The sequence below is a fragment of the Dromiciops gliroides genome, chromosome 1, assembly GCF_019393635.1.
Source record: "Dromiciops gliroides isolate mDroGli1 chromosome 1, mDroGli1.pri, whole genome shotgun sequence".
NCBI lineage: Eukaryota > Metazoa > Chordata > Mammalia > Microbiotheria > Microbiotheriidae > Dromiciops > Dromiciops gliroides.
Genome location: NC_057861.1, coordinates 311,976,910 through 312,001,995, shown reverse-complemented (window position 1 = coordinate 312,001,995; position 25,086 = coordinate 311,976,910). Strand labels below are relative to the sequence as shown.

The window sequence follows — 25,086 nt, the reverse complement described above, 5'->3', positions numbered from 1 at the left end:
TGGAGTAGCTTGGAAAAACAAGTAAGTTAAGACATATCTCTTGTCCTCCAACCATTGTGCTTTCATCCCATAGGTTTAATTCCTGAGTCATCTCTGGTCCATGAACACTTCAAGAAACTTAGAAAATTTGGAGGTCACTAAAGAGGTGAGATTGCATTCTAGAAATATTCCTCCAGTGTAGCTTAGGAGATAATTGGGCAACTATGCTGTAATGTTAACTGCATTTTTTTCCAGGAAGAAGAGTATGAGAAGTACTCTTTGGACCTTTGGGAATCTGATCAGTTGTTGATATAATCAAAACTTGAAGAGGGACCTAGATTGTATTCAGTCTTTGCTTGTTTAAGCAGTATGAGACACAGAGGAAACAAGAGACAAGTACCACATTTGATAGATGGCATATCTGGAGAAGAGGGTATTATCCATCCGACTACTTGGCTTTTCTTTCTTTCTTTCTTTCTTTCTTTCTTTCTTTCTTTCTTTCTTTCTTTCTTTCTTTCTTTCTTTCTTTCTTTCTTTCTTCATTCTTTCTTTCTTTCTTTCTTTCTTTCTTTCTTTCTTTCTTTCTTTCTTTCTTTCTTTCTTTCTTTCTTTCTTCATTCTTTCTTTCCTTTCTCTTCCTTCCTTCCTTGCATCCTTCCTTCTTTCTCTCTCTCTCTCTGTCTCCATCCCTCTTAGTCTGTCTGCATCTCTATCCTTTATCATTCTATCATAGGCAAGGTACAATTTTATTCACTTTAGAAGATAAAAATATGAATTGGTGCCCTGCCCTCAAATACGTCCCCGGTTTGTAGGAGAGCTATAACAAAAATATATATAATTGAGGGGGTGGAACCCCAGATTCTTGAAAAACTATATCACTGCCTTTACTTCTCAACTTTCCCAATAATTCTATAATCATTTTTATGGTTTGCTCATTCATTTTTAAGGGAATTTGGGCAAATAACATTAGCATTTCAGTTTGTGAAGGTATAGGGCAAGCAATAGGGGAGAAGCATTGTAATATAGAAGAAAGAACACTTTCCTCATAGATAGGAGAATGGTGTTCAATCTCAGTTGTGTATTCTTGAGCTAGTCCCTTAGTCATTTGAGTTTCAATGTTCTCCTTCATAAAAGAAGCAGAAAGGAAGGAAATCTTAGAAAAAAGATACTTTGGTTATTTATTTTTCAGAAGAGCAAAGTGAAGCCCAGACAGGCTGTGATGTTCCTGAAGTCACACATTTAACTCATGTTGAAGGTAAATTTAGAACCCAAATTTCTTGATTTGCAGTCATCTGTTGCTTCCACTATTAATTGTCTTCCTTTATCTCTAAAACTCCAATTATTCTCTGACTGCCATTAGTAAGCTAAATAAACTTAACAATTTACTTTATCTTTTGGGGGCCCTGGACTTCCTTCTCTATTAAAAAAAAAACAGGTGGGGGAATTAGATGTCCCTAAAGTTCTTTCCGGCTATCCAGTGCTATGATTTGAAATAATTGCAGAGCAGAGGAGTAAAGAGACAGGACATTTAAGTGAGCTTAACATGGCAGTCGAGGTATATAGCATAATAAAAACTGATTTCACTGAAGATGAATGTCAAGAGTGATAGCAGAAAAGGCAAAAACACACGCTGTATTAACCAGATCCATTGAGAAAAGTGACTTCCCACGCTTTGCCCACAGAGGGCATCCCTGCTCATTGATATGTAGACCAAGCGAGTGCAGCTGCTGGAAGCCTCTTCGTCCTCTTTTTTTTTCCTCTCTCTCTCTCTCTCTTTTTCCACCCTCCTCTCTCCCTCCCCCCCCCCTCCTTTAAGTCCCCCTCCCTTCATCCCTCCCCCCCTTCCTGTGGAATCTTTGCCTGATCCAGTTCGTTTCCCTCCGTTCTCCACATTTTCCCTTCCAGCCTTCCACTTCTCTGGATCAATGGATGGTACAGCTCCAACTCCCAGCTCACATACTGCTGGCGGACAGCTCCAGTAACAAGTGAGAGCTTGCCTTACACCCCTTTCTACCCCCGCCTCTTCTCCGCACGCCCCCCTCCCCTCTTCCAAGAGAAGAAAAATCATCAGCACCATCTCTTTGGTAGATTTTTGTTTTTCAACTTTACACAGCCGAAGACATGGAACAAGGCTCAACCTTTTAATTCACATCTCAGCCAAAGGATTGTTGATTTTGGGGGGTCTTTTTTTCCTCCCTCTTCTCTTCAGGATATGCCTGTTTATTGATGATCCGCAAGCACCGGAGAAAGCTTCCTCCTCCCTTCTTCCCCCCTCCTTTCCCTTGAGTTAGTTTTTGGGGGCTCGGGGGCTCCTGGACTGGATGGAACTTTTTTCTGCTCCGTTTTGCTGATCTTGTCTGTGCACGAGAAAGGGGACTCAGGAGCAAGAGGAGCAGGAGGTGGTGGTGGAGGAGGAGGAGGAGGAGGCAGAAGGGGCTCAGTGCGTGTGTATGCATGAGTGTATGCGTGTTTGAGTGTATGTGTGTGAGTGTTGTTGGTGCCCGGGACCAAAATCTCCGTAGGTGTTGGCTGAAATATGGAGAATAGTCTTGGATGTGTTTGGGTACCAAAGCTGGCTTTTGTACTCTTCGGGGCTTCCCTGCTCAGCTTGCATCTTCAAGTCACCGGTAAGTGGCTCTTCTCTTTCTCTTTCGCCGCGCTCTACCCCCCCCCCAGCCTCCTCTCTTTTTTAACCTTTTCACTTCATTAAAGAGAGAACTGGTTGATGGCGGTGGGGTGGGGTGAGGGAGTGGGATTGGTTTTGCCTGGGAGAGGAATTTATTGAAATATTCCGAAATATTTGTCTCTCTTTTTGCGTTTCCCCTACATTCACCTCAGTCCCCTTTGATTATAAATACTGCACACTTTTTTCTCTTTGGGTTAAGGGTGGGTAGGGTGGCAAGGAACCGGGGCTCCGCTTTGCATATGAATATAGGTGTATATGTATGTATTTCTCTGTGTATATATGTATGGCTTATTTGATTATTTGTAAATACTTGCATAGACCTGCAAAGCTAAGCAGACTGTTTAGGGCAAAAGATAGAGGTTGGGGGAGGCAGAAAGAGGCATGTATGTGTATGCTTCTGTGTGTTGGGGAGGGGGTAAGTGGTTAAAAAGGTTGCATCCTTACAAGGCTGCAACTGGAATGAAGGAAATTAGAACAAGGGGAGGAGAAAGGGCGCACTGGGCATGGATTTAAGAAATGTGGGTGATATAAGGGAGAAAGAGTAACAGAGATAGCGAGACAAAGAGATAGAGATGGCGAGACAGAGACAGAAGCAGAGAGTTAGAGAGAGACAGGCACAGAGAGAAGGAACAACATGATATGTTGGCTTCTGTTTATCTTCTTCCTCTTTGCCACCTTGGATTTGAAGACAGATTTGAGAGAAGAGAGAGGAGCGCGCTTTTGCATTTTGAATTTGGGGGAGGAGGTCGGTTTGGGGCATGGGTACTGCGATGCGAGAGCATGGGGGCAGGTGGAGCGGGTGGCCACAGAGAAGAAAAAGCAGAGGGTAGAAGCTACTTCTAAAGCCAACAACCCCTAACCCGCCGGAGCGTCCGTCTCCCAACTCGGATTGATTGATATTCGGCGGAGCTGGCTGGCTCACTCTCCCCTCTGCACTTGGCAGGCACAGTTTCTAATTAAAAATGGCAAAGCTGGTTGTGTATTGAATTGGGCCAGAGAAAGAGAAAGAGGGAATTGATACTCAGAGTCTCCCGGAGGTAGCAGCAGGCTGAGTGGTGCCGGGGGATTTGACAGTCAAACGCATCGAAAACATTGTAATGAATGATTACAATCCACTATTGGCTTCCTCAGAGCCTCCCCACAAGTGTGTGGGAGTCCCGGAGAAAAAAGCAGGGTAAACCGGGGAAGTGCTGAGGGGGAGAGGGAGGGAGGGAAGAAGCAGAAAGGAAGGGAAGCAAATCCCCTCAGGAAACGACCTTTTCTTGGTTCCAAATGAAAATACACAGCCCAGAAGGCACGGGAAAGAGGAGGGAAGAAGTGTGGCGCTAGGAAGCCCCCTCACATCCCGAAAATTAAAAATAAATTAGGATGAAAAACACAACCCAGCCAGTATGCCTCCGGATGCGGGATTTGTGCTTTCTTTGCGCAGCAAAGTGCTGCATCTGTCTGCAAAGGACTGGGAGTGGAGAAAGCGCCTCTTGCAGTGGGTAGATATTCAGACTGTCAGACCTAGGGCGAGTCCGGAGGTCCTGGATCTGCAGAGGCTGCCGCTGCACCTGGACTACTGCTGGTGGCTTCTAAGCGCGTCCACACCAAGCCGAGCGTTCTTTCTGCTTGTGTGTGTGTGTGTGTGTGCGTGTGTGTGTGCGTGTGTGCGTGTGTGTGTGTGTGTATGTGTGTGTGTGTGTGTGTGTGTGTGAATGCGCGCGCGCACTCGCGCTTCTATGTCAGGGTCTGTGCCCATATGTGTGTGTGGGGCCAGGTCTGTGCCTGTGTGTGTGTGTGTGTGTGTGTGTGTGTGTGTGTGTGTGTGTGTGTGTGCGCGCGCGCGCGCGCGCATTCAGATTTGTGAATGTTTGTGTGCTTGTGGGTATGCCTCTCACTGCGTGTATGCGTATGTGTTTGTTTCCTTCCTGGACCTCGGGATCCTCACCCCTTTACTTCCAGGCTCTTCCGTATGTAGCATTGTCCTCTGCAATTACTCTCCCAGAAGGTGGGCCCTGGGCCATCAGAGCTGGGTAATGAATAGGTGTTTCTTTGAAATTTCCATCTTAGGGGCTAGCAGACCAGAGACTTGGTCTATATCCTCCTTCTGAAAATATGACTTACCACTATTTCCTGGAGCTGGGAGAGGGGGAAGTTTTTAGAGATGATCCGTCATTGTGTCAATTGCCTATGTCTTAGGGCTTACTTGAGCTCCGGGATATGGGGGAAGGGGGTGGGGGAAGATGGGAGGGAAGGCACTGAGATATATTGAATCCAAGATATTGCTATTGTGGAAGTACTGCAATGTTATTTTGACTAATGTTTAAAAAACAAACAAAACAAGCGCTTTCCGTTTAGGGGGGACAAACACAAGAAATGGGAGTTATTACTGCAAAGATGCAGTTCTTTCAAAGATTTCCTCACGAGTTAGGTAACTATAAAATCCACAAGAGCTGGATGGGACATTAGAGGTCATCTGGTCCATGCCTCTCCTTTTACAGTTGAGGAAACTGTGGTCCAGGTAGGGAAAGTTATGTGGTGTCTGTCCTCACACAGATACCCTCCCCCCTCCTTTAGCCTTCAGACCTTCCCTGAGAGCAGAAGCATCATATCTCCCTTTCATTCATACATCAAAATATTTCTTTGTACCTAAAGAAAGTCATAACAAATACGTAGGTATCCCTACCTTTATAAATGTGTAGATTTGTGCATCTTAATAGTTAAAGTTCTAAACATCTCTAAAGATCCTTGCTTTATTTGTAAATGGATTGCATACTCCTGCATAGGTACCAGGTAAAGAGGACCCTCCTCTTTTAGATAATGCTACTCCAGTGACTCTGGCTTCTGTTCATTAATCTGAATTTCCTGTCCTCTTCTTAGTAGCTATTTTCTCCCTTCAGAAACATAGCAGGGGACTGATAATGAAGAAAGCATAATTCACTGTATGAAAGGACCAGTAGGAGGTGCCCTTAATAAGGCCAAGGAGCTGGTTTGCTATTTGGCAAAATTCCCATTCAGCAGGGCATTTTAAAGACTTTGTTGATTGGTAACAAAGGATTATGGAGGCCAACACAATGGGGCTGTGTCCTTTCACACTTTCTGACTAAAACCCAAAGCTGCTTTGGAGATGTAAGAAATTGTTTAAAAAAAACTATATAACAAAGGCCATCATTGAACAGTGTCAGTGTTGGGTGAGGAATATGATACTTGAAGATGAGAATGAAGTCTTTTTAGTCTGCTTTAACCATTGTTTGTGAAATGCCAACTCTTTTTATAGTTGACTTGAGCTAAAAAAGCAATGCAGTGAATTCAAGCAAAAATGCACAGCATCTCAGGCTAAATGGAAAAAAAAAATGAGATTCTGTGAAACTATGGGGTCTGCATGAACAAAATCTTTAGACAAGTTAGGATTGAATTTCATAGGACAGTCTTTCTGAAACTACATAACCCGGACCTGGACATTCTTTGCGCGCTCTCTCTCTCTCTCTCTCTCTCTCTCTCTCTCTCTCTCTCTCTCTCTCTCTCTCTCCTTTACTTGTTTCTAACTGGGGAGGGACATACTGAATCTAGACACGTGTGGGTACGATGTCGAGTAGACTATGTCAGAACCTCCTGGTGTCTGGGCAACTTGGCATTCAGATCCTCTCTGAGTGGTGCAATATAAATCACTAGTGACCTGTCACAGCATCCATTTCACACACAGCAGCAGTTGCCCTCTGAGTTATGAAGCATGTGAAATGGCCACCACATGTGTTATATGTGAATATATTAGGCTTAGTGCATTTGGTTTAATGCTCTTAAAAGCTGGGCTGGACAGAGCTGCTGATAGGCATTTTTCTGTGGAGAGATTTATAACTTCTCAGTATGTTCAAACTTACATTTATTCTCTGCTAAATTAACCTCTCAGCAAACTTCCTTATTGTTTTCATTGGAAGGCAAGAGCTTTTATCCCATTTTAATTCCAAAATGAAGCCCTACTCTAAGTTCCCCAGTGAGAAACAGCACCAGCAATTTAGAGAACTACCCAAGTCAGTGATGAGCTGCTAGAAGTGAGTGTCCAGTTGTCTGATTTCTACTTGGTATCAAGTGGTAGATTTTCCAGAGAAGACTTTGCAGACAAATTATCTTTTTAAATTGTATTTTCTTATTACAAATTTTCTTTACTGGTATCTTCTTGTATTTTCTCCAAGGAAGGGGGTAAGGGAGTGGGTCAGAGCAGAGATCGAGCTGTTTATCTTGCTTCATGAAAATTGTGGGAACTAGTGTCTGTTATTTAGGATCATAACACTAAAGATTTAAAGTTAGAAAGAACCTCAGCAGCAATTTAATCAAACACCTCATTTTTATATGAAAAAACTGATGTCTGTGGAGCTAAAGTGACTTGCCCAAGGTTACACAGGCTGTTACATGTCAGAATCAGGATTTATGTAAGGTCCTCTGAGAATAAGAACAGTGCCGGTTCTATTGTACCACACAAGCTACTTATTCTGGAAGTTCACTGGGACAAGTCACCTCTTTGTCACTCTATTTCCTCATCTCTAAAATGGAAAAGTTTGACTAGATGATCTGTAGGTCTTCCAGGTCTACATTCTATGGTCCCACAATCTAGAATCTGCCTAGGGATCAGTCTGTGAAACTGTCATAGTAATGAAATAATATCACATTAGTGGTATTATTATCTAGTGACTTGTAACCTCAGGACATCAGACCAGACTAAAATCTAGCCTCTCATGATATAGATCCTTTATTCTAAGAGGAAGCTCCATGTATTATGTCAGCACCATAGTTCTGAAACATTCCTTCTCTGGGAGATTTTTCTCAAATAGCAAATTTTGGAAACTAGATTGTGTTGCTGCCTTATAGAATTTGTCAGATTAAGCCTTACAAGTAGAATTTGTACCTCATCCTTTTTGCAAGGGATATCAACTCATTAGAATAAAAAAGTCATTTGCCTTCCTCTTTAAATGGAAAAAAATGCAACAAAGAGGAGAGAGTTTGAGAGTTGTCCCCATCTGCCCAAATCATGAGAAACCTAATCTATTAAACACCAATCCTGGGAACAGATTAGTGTGAAAATCTACTTGATTTTGGTTATCCTAAAGTTTATCAGTAATGGGTCAGGTTTGTCTCCAGAACCCTGATGTAGGCTGGGAAAATATCTTTCTCCTCTGATATGCATTTTTAAGGTTACTACTGATTCACATGATGAATTTTTAATTGATTAATATAACTCAGAAGATAATCTCTTAGATGAACTATATATGTAAATTTCTGGAAACCTGAGAAAAAAAGAATAATGGCATAAGCCTACTGAGGATTCAGTGATTAATTAACTAAAGATAAAAAGTCACTTGGTTCTGCAAAAATACTGTAATCCCTGAAGTAGAGCGGTAAATACTATGTGCATTTCCAATTCATAAAATGTAAACAGTGAACCTCATTTTTTTGCACTCTTTCTATCTGCATTATGATACACTACAGAAAGACAAGACTTTTTTGAGTTGTCACAACAGTTATACCTTAATGAATTGTAGCTTCAAATCTCACTTAAACCATGATTGAAAAACACTGAATTAAATATAAACACAACACTATTTAAACATTCTGCAGCCTGCTTGTTTGTATCTCACCCATCCCTTTTGAGTCACAGTTCCTCTATCTCCTAGACACAGGAGGCTCCTTGCCTTCCTGGAAATAATGTGGAGTACAGGTAAAACTTTCTCACTATGAAACTAATGTTGTATTCTTCCCCTGCTATTTAATCTATGACATGACACTTTGGAAAAACATACATTTTATTGGGGTTTTTTGTTGTTTTTTGTCTTAAATTGCTTAATTGAGATTTACGAATGCTGTCTTTGACTAACAGAACACATCAGCATAAAATTTAAGTGTAAAGGTTTTCTGGAAATGAATAGATCTACATATTATGCTTCACATTTTATTGCTAGCAATCAAAATATTTTTGGGATCAACCTTAATGGAGATTATTTAGGTTACCAAATCTATAAGTATATAGGAGAGACTACAGTGATCACTAGGAGCCAAAATGGATTTACCAAGCACAGGTCAAACAAACCTCAATTTTTAACCATCACAGAAGAGATTTATTAGGTTAATAAGTGAAAACTTAAATTTTACCTTTTGGTAATTTTCTGGGGTTCATAATGCTTTTAAGAAGTCATTTGGATGCAGATAGGAGGTGTTTGGTCAAAGGTATGAAACATGGGTATCTCTTTTTGGTCTATCAACTAGTGAAAAGGTACATCCAGATTGTGGATAAGAAAAAAAGCAAAAGATGAATATGCAATTTGTGCTATAAGCAAAATATCCAGCAAGCTGTGGAAAGACACAATGCAACCTTCATAAAAGCTGCATATTGCTGATTCAGTCAGACTGAGACAGAAATTTCCCTCCTTAATTCATATTACTCATATTCAAGTACCCTATACCTCAGCCATAGTGGACTACTAGCTGCTCTCAGAACTAAATATTCCATGTCAAGTTGATATTACCACCCTGTTTATGCCTGTCAAAATCCTTATTTTCCTCCCATACTTTTCTTGGTTGCTTTCTCTTAGGTGAACTTTCTCTGATCTGCATCTCACCCCCCCCACCAGTTTTTAGTGCACTCTTTCTCCTTAAATTATCTCATATTTGCTTACCTGCATATGTGTTATTAAGGTGTTATTAACCCCAATAGATAGTAGAATGTAATATTCTTTTTTTTTTTGGCAAGGCAATGAGGGTTAAGTGACTTGCTCAGGGTCACAGAGCTAGTAAGTGTTAAGTGTCTGAGGCCGCATTTGAACTCAGGTCCTCCTGAATCCAGGGCCTGTGCTTTATCCACTGACCCCCCTAGGTTCCCCCGAATGTAAGATTCTTGAAGGGTGGCAGTCATTCATGTTTGTCCCCCAGCATATAGCACTGTTTCAGTAGGTACTGAATAAATACTTCCAGGATCCAATTGAACTAACATGTTAGTGAAAAGGGGGAAAAAAAGTAAATTTGTATGCATCTACATAAATGTAACACTGCCAGAAATAAGTGTACATGTTTAGACTTTGTGGCTTATCTCTCCAATTAAATTGTAAGCTCCTTTTGTGAAAAAATAGTCTCCTGAAGAGCACCATATTATACCAAACTGGGTCCCAGTTGTCTTCTGTGGTGTATTACCTGTGTGATGTTGGGTAAATCATTTGACATCTCTAGGCCTCAGGTTCTGCATTTGTCAAAAGAGAATTTGGGCTAGTAAACTTTGGCATACCTATCAACTCTATATCTATGATCCTTAACGTCTGACTGAATAGAATCTGCAGCAAAAAGTCTTGTTTGTTCTTGCATTTGTAATAGGAGAATCTGAGGTCTGATCCACTGTCCTACAAAGAAGATGTTATGTTCTCTGGAATTTTTCAGTAACTTAATGTCCAGTACTCACCTGTGATGATTTGCTTGTTAGATCAAGTCTTAGTGACCTTGTGGCTTTGCTAGAAGTCTTTTTTTTTTTTTTTTTTTTTTTTTTTGCGGGGCAATGGGGGTTAAGTGACTTGCCCAGGGTCACACAGCTAGTAAGTGTCAAGTGTCTGAGGCCAGATTTGAACTCAGGTACTCCTGAATCCAGGGCCCGTGCTTTATCCACTGTGCTATCTAGCCGCCCCTGAAGAAGTCTTTATTATATCACCTGTCTTTTTGTTGGGTTTTGTTTCATGATAATGGTAGCTTGCCTCTTAATCCATTAACTCTACCCCCAACTCCCTTAAATCCATTTCTTTTATCCCCCTTAACATTTATACCTTTTCCCTCTTCTTGCCAAAGTATTAGATGAAGAGCAAGCCTGTGATGTCTTGCTGGAATCGCTGGAGCATTTCAGATGTTATACCATTAAAATACCAACTGCTTAGAGAATCCATATTTAATTAGGTGTTTTATGGAGAAGGCATCACTCTGGACAAACTAAAATTTACTTGAACCATTTTTTTTTAATGCCAAGAGCAAAAGTTTCTAATACCATTGCCATAAATTGCAATGACACCTCATTTATCTGGCACCACTAAGGTGAATGAGTTCTTTTATATGTGGGATTTTTCTAGATAACTGAAGCATAATCTTTTTCAAAGGAGTATAATTTATTAATGTTAATTGATCAGCTTTTTGGGTGGTCAACTTTCTAAAAGCTTTACACACTTCCCTGCCTTATTAAATAGAGTACAATGATTTGAAATTAACCTTTTCTTGATAACTAAGGGTCATCAAAAAGCAATTATTGTACTAGGTCATAATAAGATGATGTCCTGAGGGGAAATTGAGGAAGGTAGTTTTTTTGGCATTAATGGCATAATGAACCCAAACTGTTCTCCTTTTGGGATCTTTTATATACTTTTTATACATTTTCATTCTTTCCCCTTGCCTTCATATTTTTTTTCTTTTCAGGGCAGTAGGGATTAAGTGACTTGTCCAGGGTCACACAGCCAATAAGTGTCAAGTGTCTGAGGCCTAATTTGAACTCAGGTACTCCTGAATCCAGCGCCGGTGCTTTATCCACTGCACCACCTAACTGCTTGCCTTCAGATTTTTACCATTTCCTTGCCCCTACTTTTGATGCAAAAGTCTTTGACAAACTTTATAATACTTTTTAATAATTTGCTGCTTCTAGTTATAATGGACTAGGAATTCAGATTCATAATCTTACTAAAATTATGCATCAAGTAAGAATATGTAGGATGTGAGGGTGTGAATAAAATACAGTTCTTTGTAACAGTTCTTTCTCTCCTTTTTTTTTTTGTCTTTAGTTTCCTCTTCTATAAAATAAGGGGGTTTGACAAGATGGTATCTAAGGTTCTTTAATAGATCTAAATATTCATGATTATATTTAGATTGCTCAGCTGTATCTTTTATTCCCAGGTTCTCAAATGTGTTCTAGATGGCTGATATTAATGGAAGTCTGACTTCGAGGACAAGTAGAATGTTACTGTTGTCCAGAGTTTCTGCTAAAATTAGGTGACTTTATAAAGTAACTAAAATGATCTTGTGCACACTATGGAAAGTATGGATTTTTCAGAACAGTTCCTGCACTGACATGTCCAGACATGTTCTACTTATGTTTATAACTTATCAGAAACACGTTACTAGTTGTACTATTTTCACTTAGAAGAATATTAAATACTTTTGAAAGGTTCTTGAGGTAACAAAGATTGAGAAAAAATCATCAACTGGTCATTTTAACTTTTATCTTTCCTTCCTTCCTTCCTTCCTTCCTTCCTTCTTTCTGTCTTATATTTTAGATCTTGGATGCATTCTAATTCAATACTTTGTTCCAGAGATTTGCATTGACTTTGGGCTTCTGAGACACATGTATACAAATCCTACTTGTGCTTTAGCTTCATAATCCTTTCACTGTCTCTTATTGGTCATATTAAGGAAAGTGTCTGGGTAAGGAAGAGATCCTGTAAGGTGTTAGCCACATGTTTTCTGGCAGTCTGACTTTGACTGACTAGTTAGAGATATAAGTCAAGCCTTAAACATCTAAGCAAGCCCCCTGCTATTGGAGTTCTCGATCCATTATCCCCTCACTATTTTCTTCTTCTTCTTGGTGGGATCTCAGGAGAATATAAATTAGAATCGAAATCTTCAAAGTGTTCTCTTTCAAGTCTGATTTCTACAGAGGGTTGTTCCCCACAGTGTACTTTCCAGTCATTTTCTTAGTGTGGTTTTAGATGTCTCCAGGGACAGCCTGCCCACGATGTCCCTAGGGGAAGTTTTCAACACTGTATCAGTTTTTACTGTCAGGAGTTTCTTTAAAATTCATGTAAAATTGTCATTTTTTCCCTTAAACATTCACCCCATTTTCCCCACCTTCCAGCAGCAGGTTCTGCCATGCATGCTAAGCCTCTGCCTCCTTTGTGTTTAAGATCTTTCAATATTTCTCTCCATCAATCATTCGGAGTCTCCTTTAGTTTTCATTGAGGAGGCTATACATATTTAGCCCTTTTAATCTTTCCTCATACAGCCTTTTAGAGCTTTAATAATTTTCATTTCTATTTTATGATCTCCTTTTACTTCTTGGTCTCTGTTTTTCTAGTAATGAGGGTTCCTCAAATGTAATGTCCTATTTTAAGTGAGGTCTCGCAGTTATGGTACCATTGAATTTTCCACTAACCTCTGTCCCATGAAGTTATATTAATTTTGCATGGCAGTGTGATATAGAGAAAAGAGGAATGTAGAGAGAGAGGCACTATCTATTCTTGACTATGACAGTACCTAGATATAAGAACTTAGGAAATGCACTTAACATTTCTGGTCTTCACTTTCCCATCTGTCAAGTGGGAATAATAGAGCTGCTTTAAGACCTTTGTGGGATTACTGTGATGATCAAGGGTTAATGTACATGAAAACAATGAAGATATAAAGTGCTATCTGGATGCATCATAGTGATGTTAGCCAATTGGATCATTGTATCACTTTTTTGCTTGTCTTTTCCCCCTCCTTTAATGATACTGTTCCCTTTAGCATAAAATGAATCAATACTACCTTCTACAAGAAGCCTTTCCTAACCCTTCTTATTTTATTTCCAGTGCCATCTCACTGTTACTTATTTGCTATTTATCATGTGTGTGTGTGTATAATTTGTTTTCATAGATTGTAAGCTCTTTGATGGGAAGGAGTGATTTTTGCCTCTTTTGTATCCCAAGTGCTTAACACAGGTGCTTAATAAATATTGACTGAATAATTAATTAGTCTGCTTACCCCTGCTGCCATGCTTCTTCCTTTGAATTTTATTAGGGTTGCTGGCAAGGGGCACCAAAGGCCAACAGAAACATTTGCTTCTCTTCTTTCTTTAAGTCTTCATTCAGCTTCACTGTCAGCATCCCAGCCTCCAGTTTCCCTGTCCTTTCCAACTGGTATCAAAGCTTGAGAGAAATGAAAAGTAGCTCCAGCTGACAGAAAGACTGGATGCTTGAAACTGACCCTCAGTAAAAATTCCCCATTGTAAAGGGAGTTAGGTATAGGTTAAGACAGGTAGTTGACTTTTGATTTTATGGCTATAAGGAACCCCTAAGTGAAGGAATTTCCTTTATCAATGAAATTTAGCACCTTCTCATCGTAGAAAGTTCCATAAAGTATTGTGTCCCTGGGTCACACAGCCAGTATGTGTCAAACATAGGACTTCAACCCAGGTCTTCCTGTCCAGCTCACATACTACACTCTCCTATTAAGAAAGTTACCATAGGCCAGATGATTTCTGCCATTTGGCATTTTTATGTGGGTTTAATGTTTTTAGAACAACAAAAACAACAATCCTTTTCTTTTTCTTTATTTTTTTTGGTGGTACTCAAATCAAGCCCCTGGATTTGGATCCCAACTTTGTTCCTTACTATCTGGCTGACATTGAGAAGGTCATTTTGCTTTCTGGGCCTCTGTCTATATCATGCCCTTCTCATGTAAAATGAAGAGACTGGACTACATAGTCTTTAAAAGTTATCACTGGTTCTATGATCATTATGTGAAAGTGATTATTACCCATTTGTGTTTAGCAAATTTAACGAACATTCAATCTTTGGTGTATTGAAGTGTTGGTCATTTTCCAAGGTCATTTTCACTGTTTGATAAGTATGGATGAAATATGGAATTGGAAGTCTGGTACTCTCTTTCCTATAAAAATGGGCCAGATATATCCCCTCAGCAACTTGATGCATTTCTCTTTCTCATGCTATGTCCTTACAAGTACCTTGATATTTGAAAGAAATAGCAGTTTTGAAATCATAGCAGTGATTTATGCTAATGATAGAGAGGTAAGTATATACCCTTGTGGATATTCTAATGCACAGTCAGTCCAACATGCTTGCCCACCATCTGTAAGAATTTTGTTTTACACACACACACACACACACACACACACACACACACACACACAGAGTGGTGTGGTGGAGGCAGGGGTGTAGTGGAAAGTACAGCTAGGTGGCAGAGTGTATATAGCACTGGATCTGGAGGTCAAAAGATGTGGGTTTAAATCTAGTCTCAGATATGTACTAGCTGTATTACTCTGGACAAATCACTTGTCCTCTGCTTCAAATTCCTCATCTGTAAAATGGGGATAATAATAGTACCTACCTTCCTGAGTTTTTGAGAGAATAAAAAAAAGGTAGTATTTTTAAAGTGCTTTGTAAATGCCAGGATCTACTACTTGTACTACTTCTTTTTTTTTTTTTTTACAACTATTTCTACTACTTGCTGCTACCACTATTGTTGCTGCTGCTACTACTATTACTACTACTACTACTTGTTCTACTACTGCTGATACTGCTGCTGCTGTAGCTGCAACTACTTCTACTTCTACTATTACTACTAGTACTGACTATTCTCCTCCTTCTCCTTTTTCTCCTCCCCCTCCTCTTTCTCCTCCTCCTTCTTCTGCTGCCACTACCACCATTAATATTGCTACTGCTACTGCTAGTGTACTGCTACTGCTATTACTGCTACTGCTGCTACTGCTGCTGCTGCTGACCTTCCTCCTCCTTCTTTAGGTATAATTTCATTTTTTATGAATGAAATAATATCCTAAATGGGCTATTTCATCCCTCTGCCTCAGTTTTCCCTACCTAGTTATTGTGAAGATTTAATGCAATAAGAGCAATAGAAGAATTTTGAAATTTTTCTAGAGCTTTACTAATAGAAGGCATCATTATTAAGCCTCCACAATAAGCCATCTCATTAGATAGGACTAAGCAGTGACAAGTGTGGCTAAAGCTGAACTGAAGAACTAGGAGTAGATCTGAAGTCTTAGATTCTTGAGAAATTAGTCTAGTTTACTGTAGCTGAGAATGCCCAGGTTCTGCCAGCCTCAGCCTCCCCAGCAGCAGAGATTAAAGGATGTGTACCATATGCATGCCTTTTATTTATGTTTTTAAAAATAGTCTACAAGCTGAATTTTATTACTGGGGGAGTCCAAGTAAGAAAACTCCCTCTGCCAATGCAGATTAACAACTCATCTATAATTTACAGTCTTAGAGAACTATTTGGGGACATTGAGAATTTACAACTTGCCCATAGTCCCACAGTATCTGTTAGAGACAAGATTTGATCCCACATCTTTATGGCTCTCCAGGTATCTTGTAATCCACTACCATCACATTGATTTACATACTTGGCATTCTTATTCCTGATGTCATCACCATTATTATAATCTCAATCTTCTCATTTTAATTAGATGTAATTTAAATAGAAATAATACTGGAAAAGTCTACTTTTCTGCTATTATTTTATGTTTGATATTGTTGTTTTTGTTTTCCTACAGTGCTTAATAGTTCTTTTTCATGTAGTACATGAATGATATTGTAAAGTAATTGACTGATTGAATGGTTAAAATAGCTATTTTTTAATATGGAGAGAGCAGGCGGGGGGACGGGGAAGAGAGGGAGAGAGAGAAAGACAGACAGACAGACAGACACAGAGAGAGAGAGAGAGAGAGAGAGAACAATGCATTATAACCTCCATACAGAACTACTTGCAGTGTAGAGGTTAGTGATATGCTGAGTTGATAAGTTCAGTTTGGGGCGATCCTCAAATAAAACTCCTCTTTGAGTTCCTAACTCCTTGGATACCTTCCTTCTCAGAGGCTATGAAACACTTCATTTTGCCTAGGAATGAACACACTTGAAAGCAGTCATTTGTTGTTCCATTTGCTTTTTCACGTCTTTTTTCTCTCACCAATGTAAGACAAGAAAGGGCATTTTAAAAGGGTCTGCTGGGTCTCACTCCATATTCTTTCACTTTTCCCACTTCCCTCCTCTCAGCCTCTCTGATGCTAGGCAGCAAAAGGAAATCACTTGAAAGAGGCCCTGGGGAGATGAATCCTCCTCCCTCCTTCCCCCCTCTCTCCTCTCTTTTTCTCCCTTCTCTGTCTCTCAAGCTCTATGCCAAAGACACACATAGACTCCCATGTTGGAAGCAATGCCACATTGCAGTGACCTCATACTGACCCATTCCTTGTGATGCTGGCAGGTCATTGGGTCTCAGACAGGCTGATTCCTTGTTTATCTGTACCCCTGTGTCAAGGGAGAGAAGAAGGGGGTAAACCAGGGTGGGCTGGGGTGGATAGGGCAAAGAGATGCAGGGGAGACCTTAAAGTGGCTTTCGCAGACTTGTCTTTGAACAACCAGTGAAAGGGAGAGAACTAGATGCTTTTACATCACTGTGCCTTATTTCTGCCTCCAGGAATGAACCTGGGGCTTGGCTGCAGGAACTGGGCCATTCTGAATGAAAATAGCTAGCAGTTCTCCTATGTGCCTAGTGGGGGGAGCTTATACCCACTTCATGAACTGCAGGTTCTACCTTCCAATGTCCTTAAAGAAACTAAGCAGGCACCCCAGCAGGATTGTGTAATGCTGCTTTTCTTTTCCTTTAAGCAAAATTATTTTTAGAACATTGAAACTGCCTTTCAGAGACTATGAGCATTTTATAAGCAATATGTTAGGAAAAAACATTATTTTTCTTGCCTTAAGGTAAAAATTCTAAACCCAGATTCATCATCATGAACTGTCTGATGGGCATTACCTGGATGTACTGATGGCATCTCACAGGATCACAAGAGCAAATATTTAGGAGCTAAAAAGCATCATAGAAGCCATGAAATCTTACTATTCCACTTTAATGATGAGGAAACTGAGTCATTGAGAGATTAAGTGATTTGCTGGGTATCACACAGCTTATTCATGTTGGAGAACTGAACTCCCTTCCCTGTATAATTTTTTCCTTCTTCCTGAAGTCCCTGTTTCCGTTTATGGAACCACCATGCATCTTTTTGGTCATACAAACCTTAGAGTTAGCCTCGAATTTTCCCTTTTCTTCATCCTCCATCTCTAAAATAGGCCCTGATGATTCTGTATTCATAACAAAAGATCATAGAACCAATGTTTTACAGCTTCCAGAGAGTTTGGATGCCATATAGTCAAAGATCTTCATTTTACAGATAAGAAAAGAGAGGCCCAGGGAGGTTAACTAACCTAACATCGAACAGGTTCCCTCTTCTCCATTGCCACTGCCACTGCCAATCCACTAATCCAAGCTCTCAGTATTTTTTGTAGGGCAATGGGGGTTAAGTGACTTGCTGAGGGTCACACAGCTAGTAAGTGTCAAGTGTCTGAGGACAGATTTGAATTCAGGTCCTCCTGAATCCAGGGCCGGTGCTTTATCCACTGTGCCATCTAGCTGCCCCCTCAGCATTTTTTTTAATGAAGAGCAGGCATTATTGTCCTTATTTCACAGATGAGAATACTGAGATTTATAAAGGTTAAAACTAAGTTGCTATAAATAATCACAGTTTTCTGTAGCCTAGTCTAGTGTTGTTTTCAAACACCTTCATTACTTATATCACAATCCCTAAGGTTGTTTTTTTTTATCTTAACATATGACATACTCATGACTTTGGCAGAAACAAGATTCCACCTTTCTCCCATTTGGCTGTCTATCATGTGACCTAAGTCATCTAACTATTCACATCTCCAATCTCCAACTACTGTGTATGCTATATGCATGCACACATGGACAGCATATATATATACACAGTATATTTACATACAAAAATCTTATATCCATATGTATATTATTCATATTTGAACATTCAACTCAGGTTCATTCATAGTGTATATGCATAAACAGACATAGATGGACAGATAAATATAGATATGGATATAGTTGAAAATATTATTCATTTAGAGAAAAAGGAGACATTTTTCCCTTCAATATCTCAAACAACCTTCTTTCTTGTTCTCTCTTTCCTATATACGGTAAGATGGAGCTCTGTATTGCAAAAATTACCTTTCCAGTTGTCCCTAGAAGGATCACAAGATTATAAGAGTTTACTTGGGAAAACTGCGGTGCTTTGTAAAATTTTCAACCTTTCATTCATTCAGAATGTTTCAATTCAGAATACCCACTCGATATTTTGCTTTGATGCAAAAGAAAGAGAAGTTTAGACTTTAGAATTGCTGTGTTTGAACCTGGTATTTGTAATCAACATCTACTCATGCAAGAGATATTCCTGACTCCAGGGCAAGATGGGTCTTGTAAGAACTGTTGAGAATGAGAGAGACTTCAGGAGTAGAGCCCTTGACAAATTCATTCCCCTAGAATTAGCTGTATAAAGTAACAGCAATATTGTTCAAATGAACTATAAAGGACCTATGAAAGAAGATGCTATTTACCGTAAGAGAAAGAACTGACATATGGAGCTATATATTGTAAAATTTCACAGATATACACACATGCATACACAGTACATACACACATGTGATACATATATTACATATATTTATCAGTTGTTGAACTTCTCTCTAGTGCCAGGTTGTATGAGAGGGAAACAGGAGGAAACTAAATGTAAATTATATATAGATAGATATAGTTGTAGATATATGTAAAGCCAACTATGTCTAGCCTGAGATATGCATGTGATGGATAACCTATGGTGATTTCCCATCAGTATATATATTTATATTTGTCAATCAGTCAGACAACAAGCATTTATTGCTGTGTTAAGAAGTTTTCAGTTCCACTGTAATCATTTAAAATACTGTAGAGACTATTATATAAATTCACAAAATAATTAGTTTCAGCTGGGAAACTCATTTGAAGAGCATTGAAAACCTTTTTAATTTTTGGAAACTTTTTTTTGAGGGGGAAGGTATCTGAAAAATAAGGTAAGTGATTATATTGAGTAATATTGCCTTTTCATCCAAGATATAAGGATAAGGTCAAAACTGATTTTCTAGTATGGATTTGCTTCTAAGAGCAATTTCCAAAAGAGGATTTCCAGATATGGTTTGACCAATGGCCATGTAGTGTTAGAGTCTTTTCCTTTCTCCCTACCATTTGAGAGTCTCCTGAGCATGTGTGAAGAAGGCTTTCATGGTTAAGGGTGGGGCTAGTAAGTGATGGAGACACTGTAGGGGGGAAAAGAAAGGGAAAAAAAAGCAAGGGAGTGATGACATCCAGGAGAAGGAGAGAAACTGAGTGGGTGTAGTAATTATTTTAAATGGGGAGTATTGTTGAAAGATTGAAGAACCATCGTGATTTATTGTCACTTTGTGAAACTGCATGGGAGATCCAGGGGTAATGGCAGGAAGTTATAAAAAGGGATATGATTAAAATGACTGCTCTCATAGACATGTTGCATCCAAAGAGTGTGCTATGATTGGCCTTTTTTTTTTTAATGTGAAGTGTTTCCACTGCATAAATGTATCAGCTATACTTTGAAAGCTATGGAGGGAATAGTTTCAGGTGATAGAGTGGGGTGTTTAAAATCTGGGAAAAGTTTAGGAAAGGAAGGTGGAATCTAAATTGTTTTGGGGGAAAAAAGGAGATCAGTGCTTGAACTAAAGGGCTCACATTTTAATTCATTAGTATAAGTTGTTATCAAATTACTTGTTCTTGTTACTTGCATTGTAATAAAGTTGGCTTTTAAAAATTGCATTGTGGACTCTACAACCTGATGCCTTACTTCTCTTCATTGTGATATACATTTAAAGGAGGACAATTAAATGATCTGTATCTCCCTACCATAGTCTTGTGGAGATGATAAGGAGACAACATAGGGGTGTTGCCAGGTTTCTTGCTATAGAGGGAAACCAGTAGGACTCTGAGCTTTCAGTTTGAAGTATTAGCTATGGTCTACATTGTCTGTAATTATATTTTATATACTCCTGCACACCAGGGATTAGGGTGATCCACTCTCATCAAGATGCATAGAGAACACCAAATTAATATTTTATAAAAATAGTTGCTTCTGAAAAGATACAAAAACCAATCCTGGAATCTTGACAAATTCTAGGAGAGCTTTTTCCAGGGAAAATTGGCATTTTACAAATGCCAATTGTTGTTGTACATCATTGGGTTGGAGCAGCTAATGGTGCAGTGGATAGAGTGCTGGGCTTGGAGTCAGGAAAACTCATTTTCCTGAGTTCAAATCCAGCCTCAGACACTTACTAGCTGTGTGATCTTGGTTAAACCACTTAACCCTGTTTGCTCAATTTCCCCATCTATAAAATGAGCTGGAGAAGGAAATCACAAACCACTCCAATAGCTATGCCAAGAATATCACTAATGGGATCACACAGAGTTGGATACAACTGAAACGAATGAATAACCACAAGTCATTGGGTAGTGGAGATGCGCTTGGGAGAGATCCCATTGTTCACATTCATGAGAAATGAGCCAAATGTTGCAGTTCTGATGTTTGTTCCCCTATTGCTTCAGTCGATATGTTGGCTTAGGGCCCTGCCTTGCCTTGGCAACTCACTTTGTTTTGTCGTTGGGAATTGAATGAAGTGCTTTTTTACCTCTCTTATGAGGTACAATAACATTCCACCCCATTCTCTTCCACCCCACCCCAATGCATTTTTACTTCATCTTCAGTAATACAGAAGACAACATTCTTGAATTGCTGTATGACGAGGTCATAGATTAAAGTGGCAAAGAAGAAATGAGCTCTCCCTGTGACTATCAAGACTGTTACATTTCTCCTCATTGTCCATCTTTGTTATGGATGAAATCCAAAGTAATTTCTCCCAATGGAACATGCAGCAAAACTTCAAGTAGACTTAAATTGTTATTTGTGCCATCAGAACATGATGGCCATTGTGCCCATCAGGACATACTTCCCACAAATACTCCAGACCTGGTATAGTACAGGAGAGGTATCATTGAATTTTCACATCTTTAGAGTTTAAGATCCTTGAAGGGAGGGAATTTCTATCTCTATCTCTATCTCTATCTCCATCTCTATCTCTCTACACACATATATACATATACATATGCATATATATAATTTGTTAGTTTTAAAATTTTTATTTTTATTTGTTCCCCAGAACTTAGCACATAATAGATGTTTAATAAACAGTTCTTGACTCAATTTGTTGATTTCATTGACAGCCACAACTGGGCAGCTGATCAGTCTAATTTGGAGGGGGTGCAGTTAGAGGAGATATTTTTAACTTTCAGTTAAGAGTTGCACTAGAGGATATTTGAGAGCTCTTCCAACTCATGATTTAGCAGAGGGTAAGGGAAAGAACTTTAGATTGAATAAAGTGATCCAGGTTTGAATTTTGATTTTGTTGTTCACTGGCTATTTGAATTGAGGCAAGCCCTTTAATCTGTCTGGCACTGAATGTCCTTATGTGTAAATGAAGGTCCAGGACTAGCTGACCTCTAAGGCCCATTCTATCTATAAAAAATGCTATGCATCCATGATCAAGCTTTTATTGACAGAATCACAAATTTCCCTGGAGAGAAAAAGCAGATAGCCTTGAATTCTCACCTGTTTAATTCATTCCCTTCTCCCCAGAAACAGGCATCAGATATTGGTACTGCTGAGAATTCCAGATTTACGAATGGCTCAAAGAAATAATAACAGTAAAAGCACGGATAGAATATGCTTCACGGCTTCTAGGAATTTTATCCATTTGTTTAGTTTTCTAGTGAGGTTTTAATGAGTAGGATTTCCAAAACTTTATTTCTTATAAAGATCTCCTTTGTTAGTCCACAAAATTCAATAGATCAAAAGAACAAATTATTTTGAAATATAGTCATTAAAATATTTTTTACAGATATCGGAATAAGAATTTCTATTTTAGGGGCCTAGAGATGAGTTAATTAAGTAAAAGATATATCTACCAATTTGGGATAGTGTTTGAGTAGGTTTAACTCATTCCAAATTACATTTCCCTTGATGCATCTTCTGTAGACACATCATATTCTCCTATTGGACAATTAACTAATATATATATATATATAATATACATACACACATAATGTATGTATATATGTACATACGTACTTTTGTATCCACATACATATAAGTGTATATATACACACATGCACATATGCATGTTGTTTTTGAGTAGTTTCAGTTGTGTCCCAATCTTCAACTATTGAAAAAGTAGTGGAGTGGTTTGCAATTTCCTTCTATAGCTAATTTTACATGCGAGGAAACTGAAGCCAACAGTATGAGGTGACTTGTTTAGGGTCACACAGTCAGTGTCTGAAGTCATATTTGAACTCAGGAAGTTGAGTCTTCCTAACTGAAGGCCAAAACTCTATTCGCTGCACTATACACACACACACACACACACACACACACACTGTTATAGTTTTTTTTGAATGTTCTAGTCTCAGTTACAATGTACAGTGCCATGATTGTAAATAAGATTGTCTATGATGTGAGCAATGAAAAAGTAGCAGCTTAGGTAGTCCAGTGGATGGAGGGCTATACCTAGAGTCAAGAGAGATTGAGTTCCAATCCCACCTCAGAAACTAATTAGCTGTGTGATCTTTAGCAAGACATTTTATTTCAATCTGGTTTAGTTCCCTAATCTATAAAATGGGGATAATATTAGCATCTACCTCCCAGGATTGTTGTGAAGATCAAATTAGATGCATGTACTGTGTTACAAACCTTAAATTGCCATATCAGTGCTAGCTATTATTATGAAAACTAAGGGCTTTTACTTTTTGTCAAATCCATCTGTATAGCTAAATTCTTACTCTGCCTAAATTCCTTTTAATTTTTGAGGACTGTAAGCAGAACTCTAACTGTAGGCAGTCTTGTCACGGATTCACTAGTCGGAAAACTGAAAAGTAAGACATTCTCAAAATCATTCAGTTTTAGGAGATGATGGGATGATATATCGGTGGGGTAGCAACCTTACTTCATGCTTGTCTTGTTGTGCTATGGTGTAGTGCAAGCACACTTCCAGGCGATATTGTATTCAAAAATACTTACTCATATTTTCTTTCAATATTATCCTTATATATGTCACAAAGATATTATAATCACCATGGTAGAACAGTACCTCAAATGGTTTGGTTCACAGTGTAATTGAATCTCAAAGCTACTTGTCATTTTTCTTTTTTCTCCTCCTCTTCCTCTTTCTTTTCCTCTTCCTTTAATTTCTTCCTACATCACTGTAATCAATAATTTTAAGAGCCTAATTCCAAGGTACTTGATTATAATTCAAAATCAGCCCTAAATATAGTCTTCAAACACTGACAGGAAAACTGATGATGTCAATAGAATTTCTAATCTCTTACAGCCTTAGTTGTATCTAGGGCATTTATTGACTTACATATGTGAATGTGTAATATAATATATACAACACAATATATATGATATATAATACAATAATAGATAGCTACTGTTTAAATAATAATCCCAGAAATAATGGCTCAGCATTCCTTTGAAATGCCAAAGGAGGATTGGAAATCAAACCCGAAAACCCCCATTTCCAAAAGTTGAGACATGCAAGTCAAGGTAATTGTAATATTAGTAACAATTAGAATGAGAAAATAAAATGTTCTTCCATCCTCTCACTTCTTTCGTCTAATAATTTACTACGTACTGCCAATTCTATGTCCGCTTTATCTTTTGTAGTTATGCTATGGGTAGTCAGTACAAACGTCTGGATATAGGAGATACAGTGTCATATGTGAGGAAGAGCAAGAAAGCTTATTTGACTGGATTCTTGCAAGAGTGGGAGTATTATATAATAAGGTGAGAAAGGTCTATGCTTTCTTTCCCCTTTAGTTCTTAGAACTGAATACATCGTAATTGTTCAATAAATATCTGTTTAATGAACAAATTGGTTAAGAAATGGTCAATTTATGAAGAAATGATCATGAGAAGAGAATGAGAACAGCCTTTTCTCCATCAAGTATCCATATATTTTTAAGTATCTATAGATTAGATGTTGTTATGTGTGGCACATACCGAAACATATACACACACACACTATACACATACACACATATATACATACAGACCAATGACATACAAGTATGTATGTATGATTTTGGCTATCTTTGAGGGCAAGGATTGTTTTCAATTTTTTTTGTTGTTTCCCTACTGCTTATCCCACTTTCCCTGACAAAGCTTAATTAGAACTTGTTGAATAGTTGATAAGGCAAGGCCCCTGTCTTGAAGCTACTCATTATTTGGTTATCAGGACACATGTAGAAAGCTAAAATGGAATCAAGGCCAATCAAAAATGCCAAATGGTACAGAATTTCAAAGGCAAATTTGAGTCATGAAGTGGGGAATTTTGTGGACAAGGTGGAAGTATTCTTGACTGTGAAGTATGAAGAAGGTTTGGGAGAGTGGAGAAGAGGAAGTAGAGCCCTCCAGGCAGATACCATGCTTTAACTGTTCAGTTTCTTGCAAGAAAAGATGGTAAATATTTGTCTCTTTACAACTTAAGGAATCACTTCCAATGCCATTCTTTTTAAAATTGTTTTGGTGAGGCAATTGGGGTTAAGTGACTTGCCCAGGGTCACACAGCTAGTAAGTGTTAAGTGTCTGAGGCCGGGTTTTGAACTCAGGTCCTCTTGAATCCAGTGCACTATCCACTGTGCCACTTGGCTGCCCCTCCAATGCCATTCTAATGTTCGTTAAT

The 25,086-nt window shown here is 38.8% G+C and overlaps 1 protein-coding gene across 1 annotated transcript in view; it reads left to right on the top strand.

Moving 5' to 3' along the window:
• Positions 1 to 1,989: 1,989 nt before the first annotated feature.
• Positions 1,990 to 25,086, top strand: part of DCC (DCC netrin 1 receptor) — a 1,450,760-nt gene continuing 1,427,663 nt past the window's right edge. Inside the window, exon 1 of the mRNA XM_043979362.1 lies at positions 1,990 to 2,606. Coding sequence (XP_043835297.1) covers positions 2,516 to 2,606 — 91 coding nt within the window. The 5' untranslated portion in view covers positions 1,990 to 2,515. The remainder of the gene's footprint in view (positions 2,607 to 25,086) is intronic.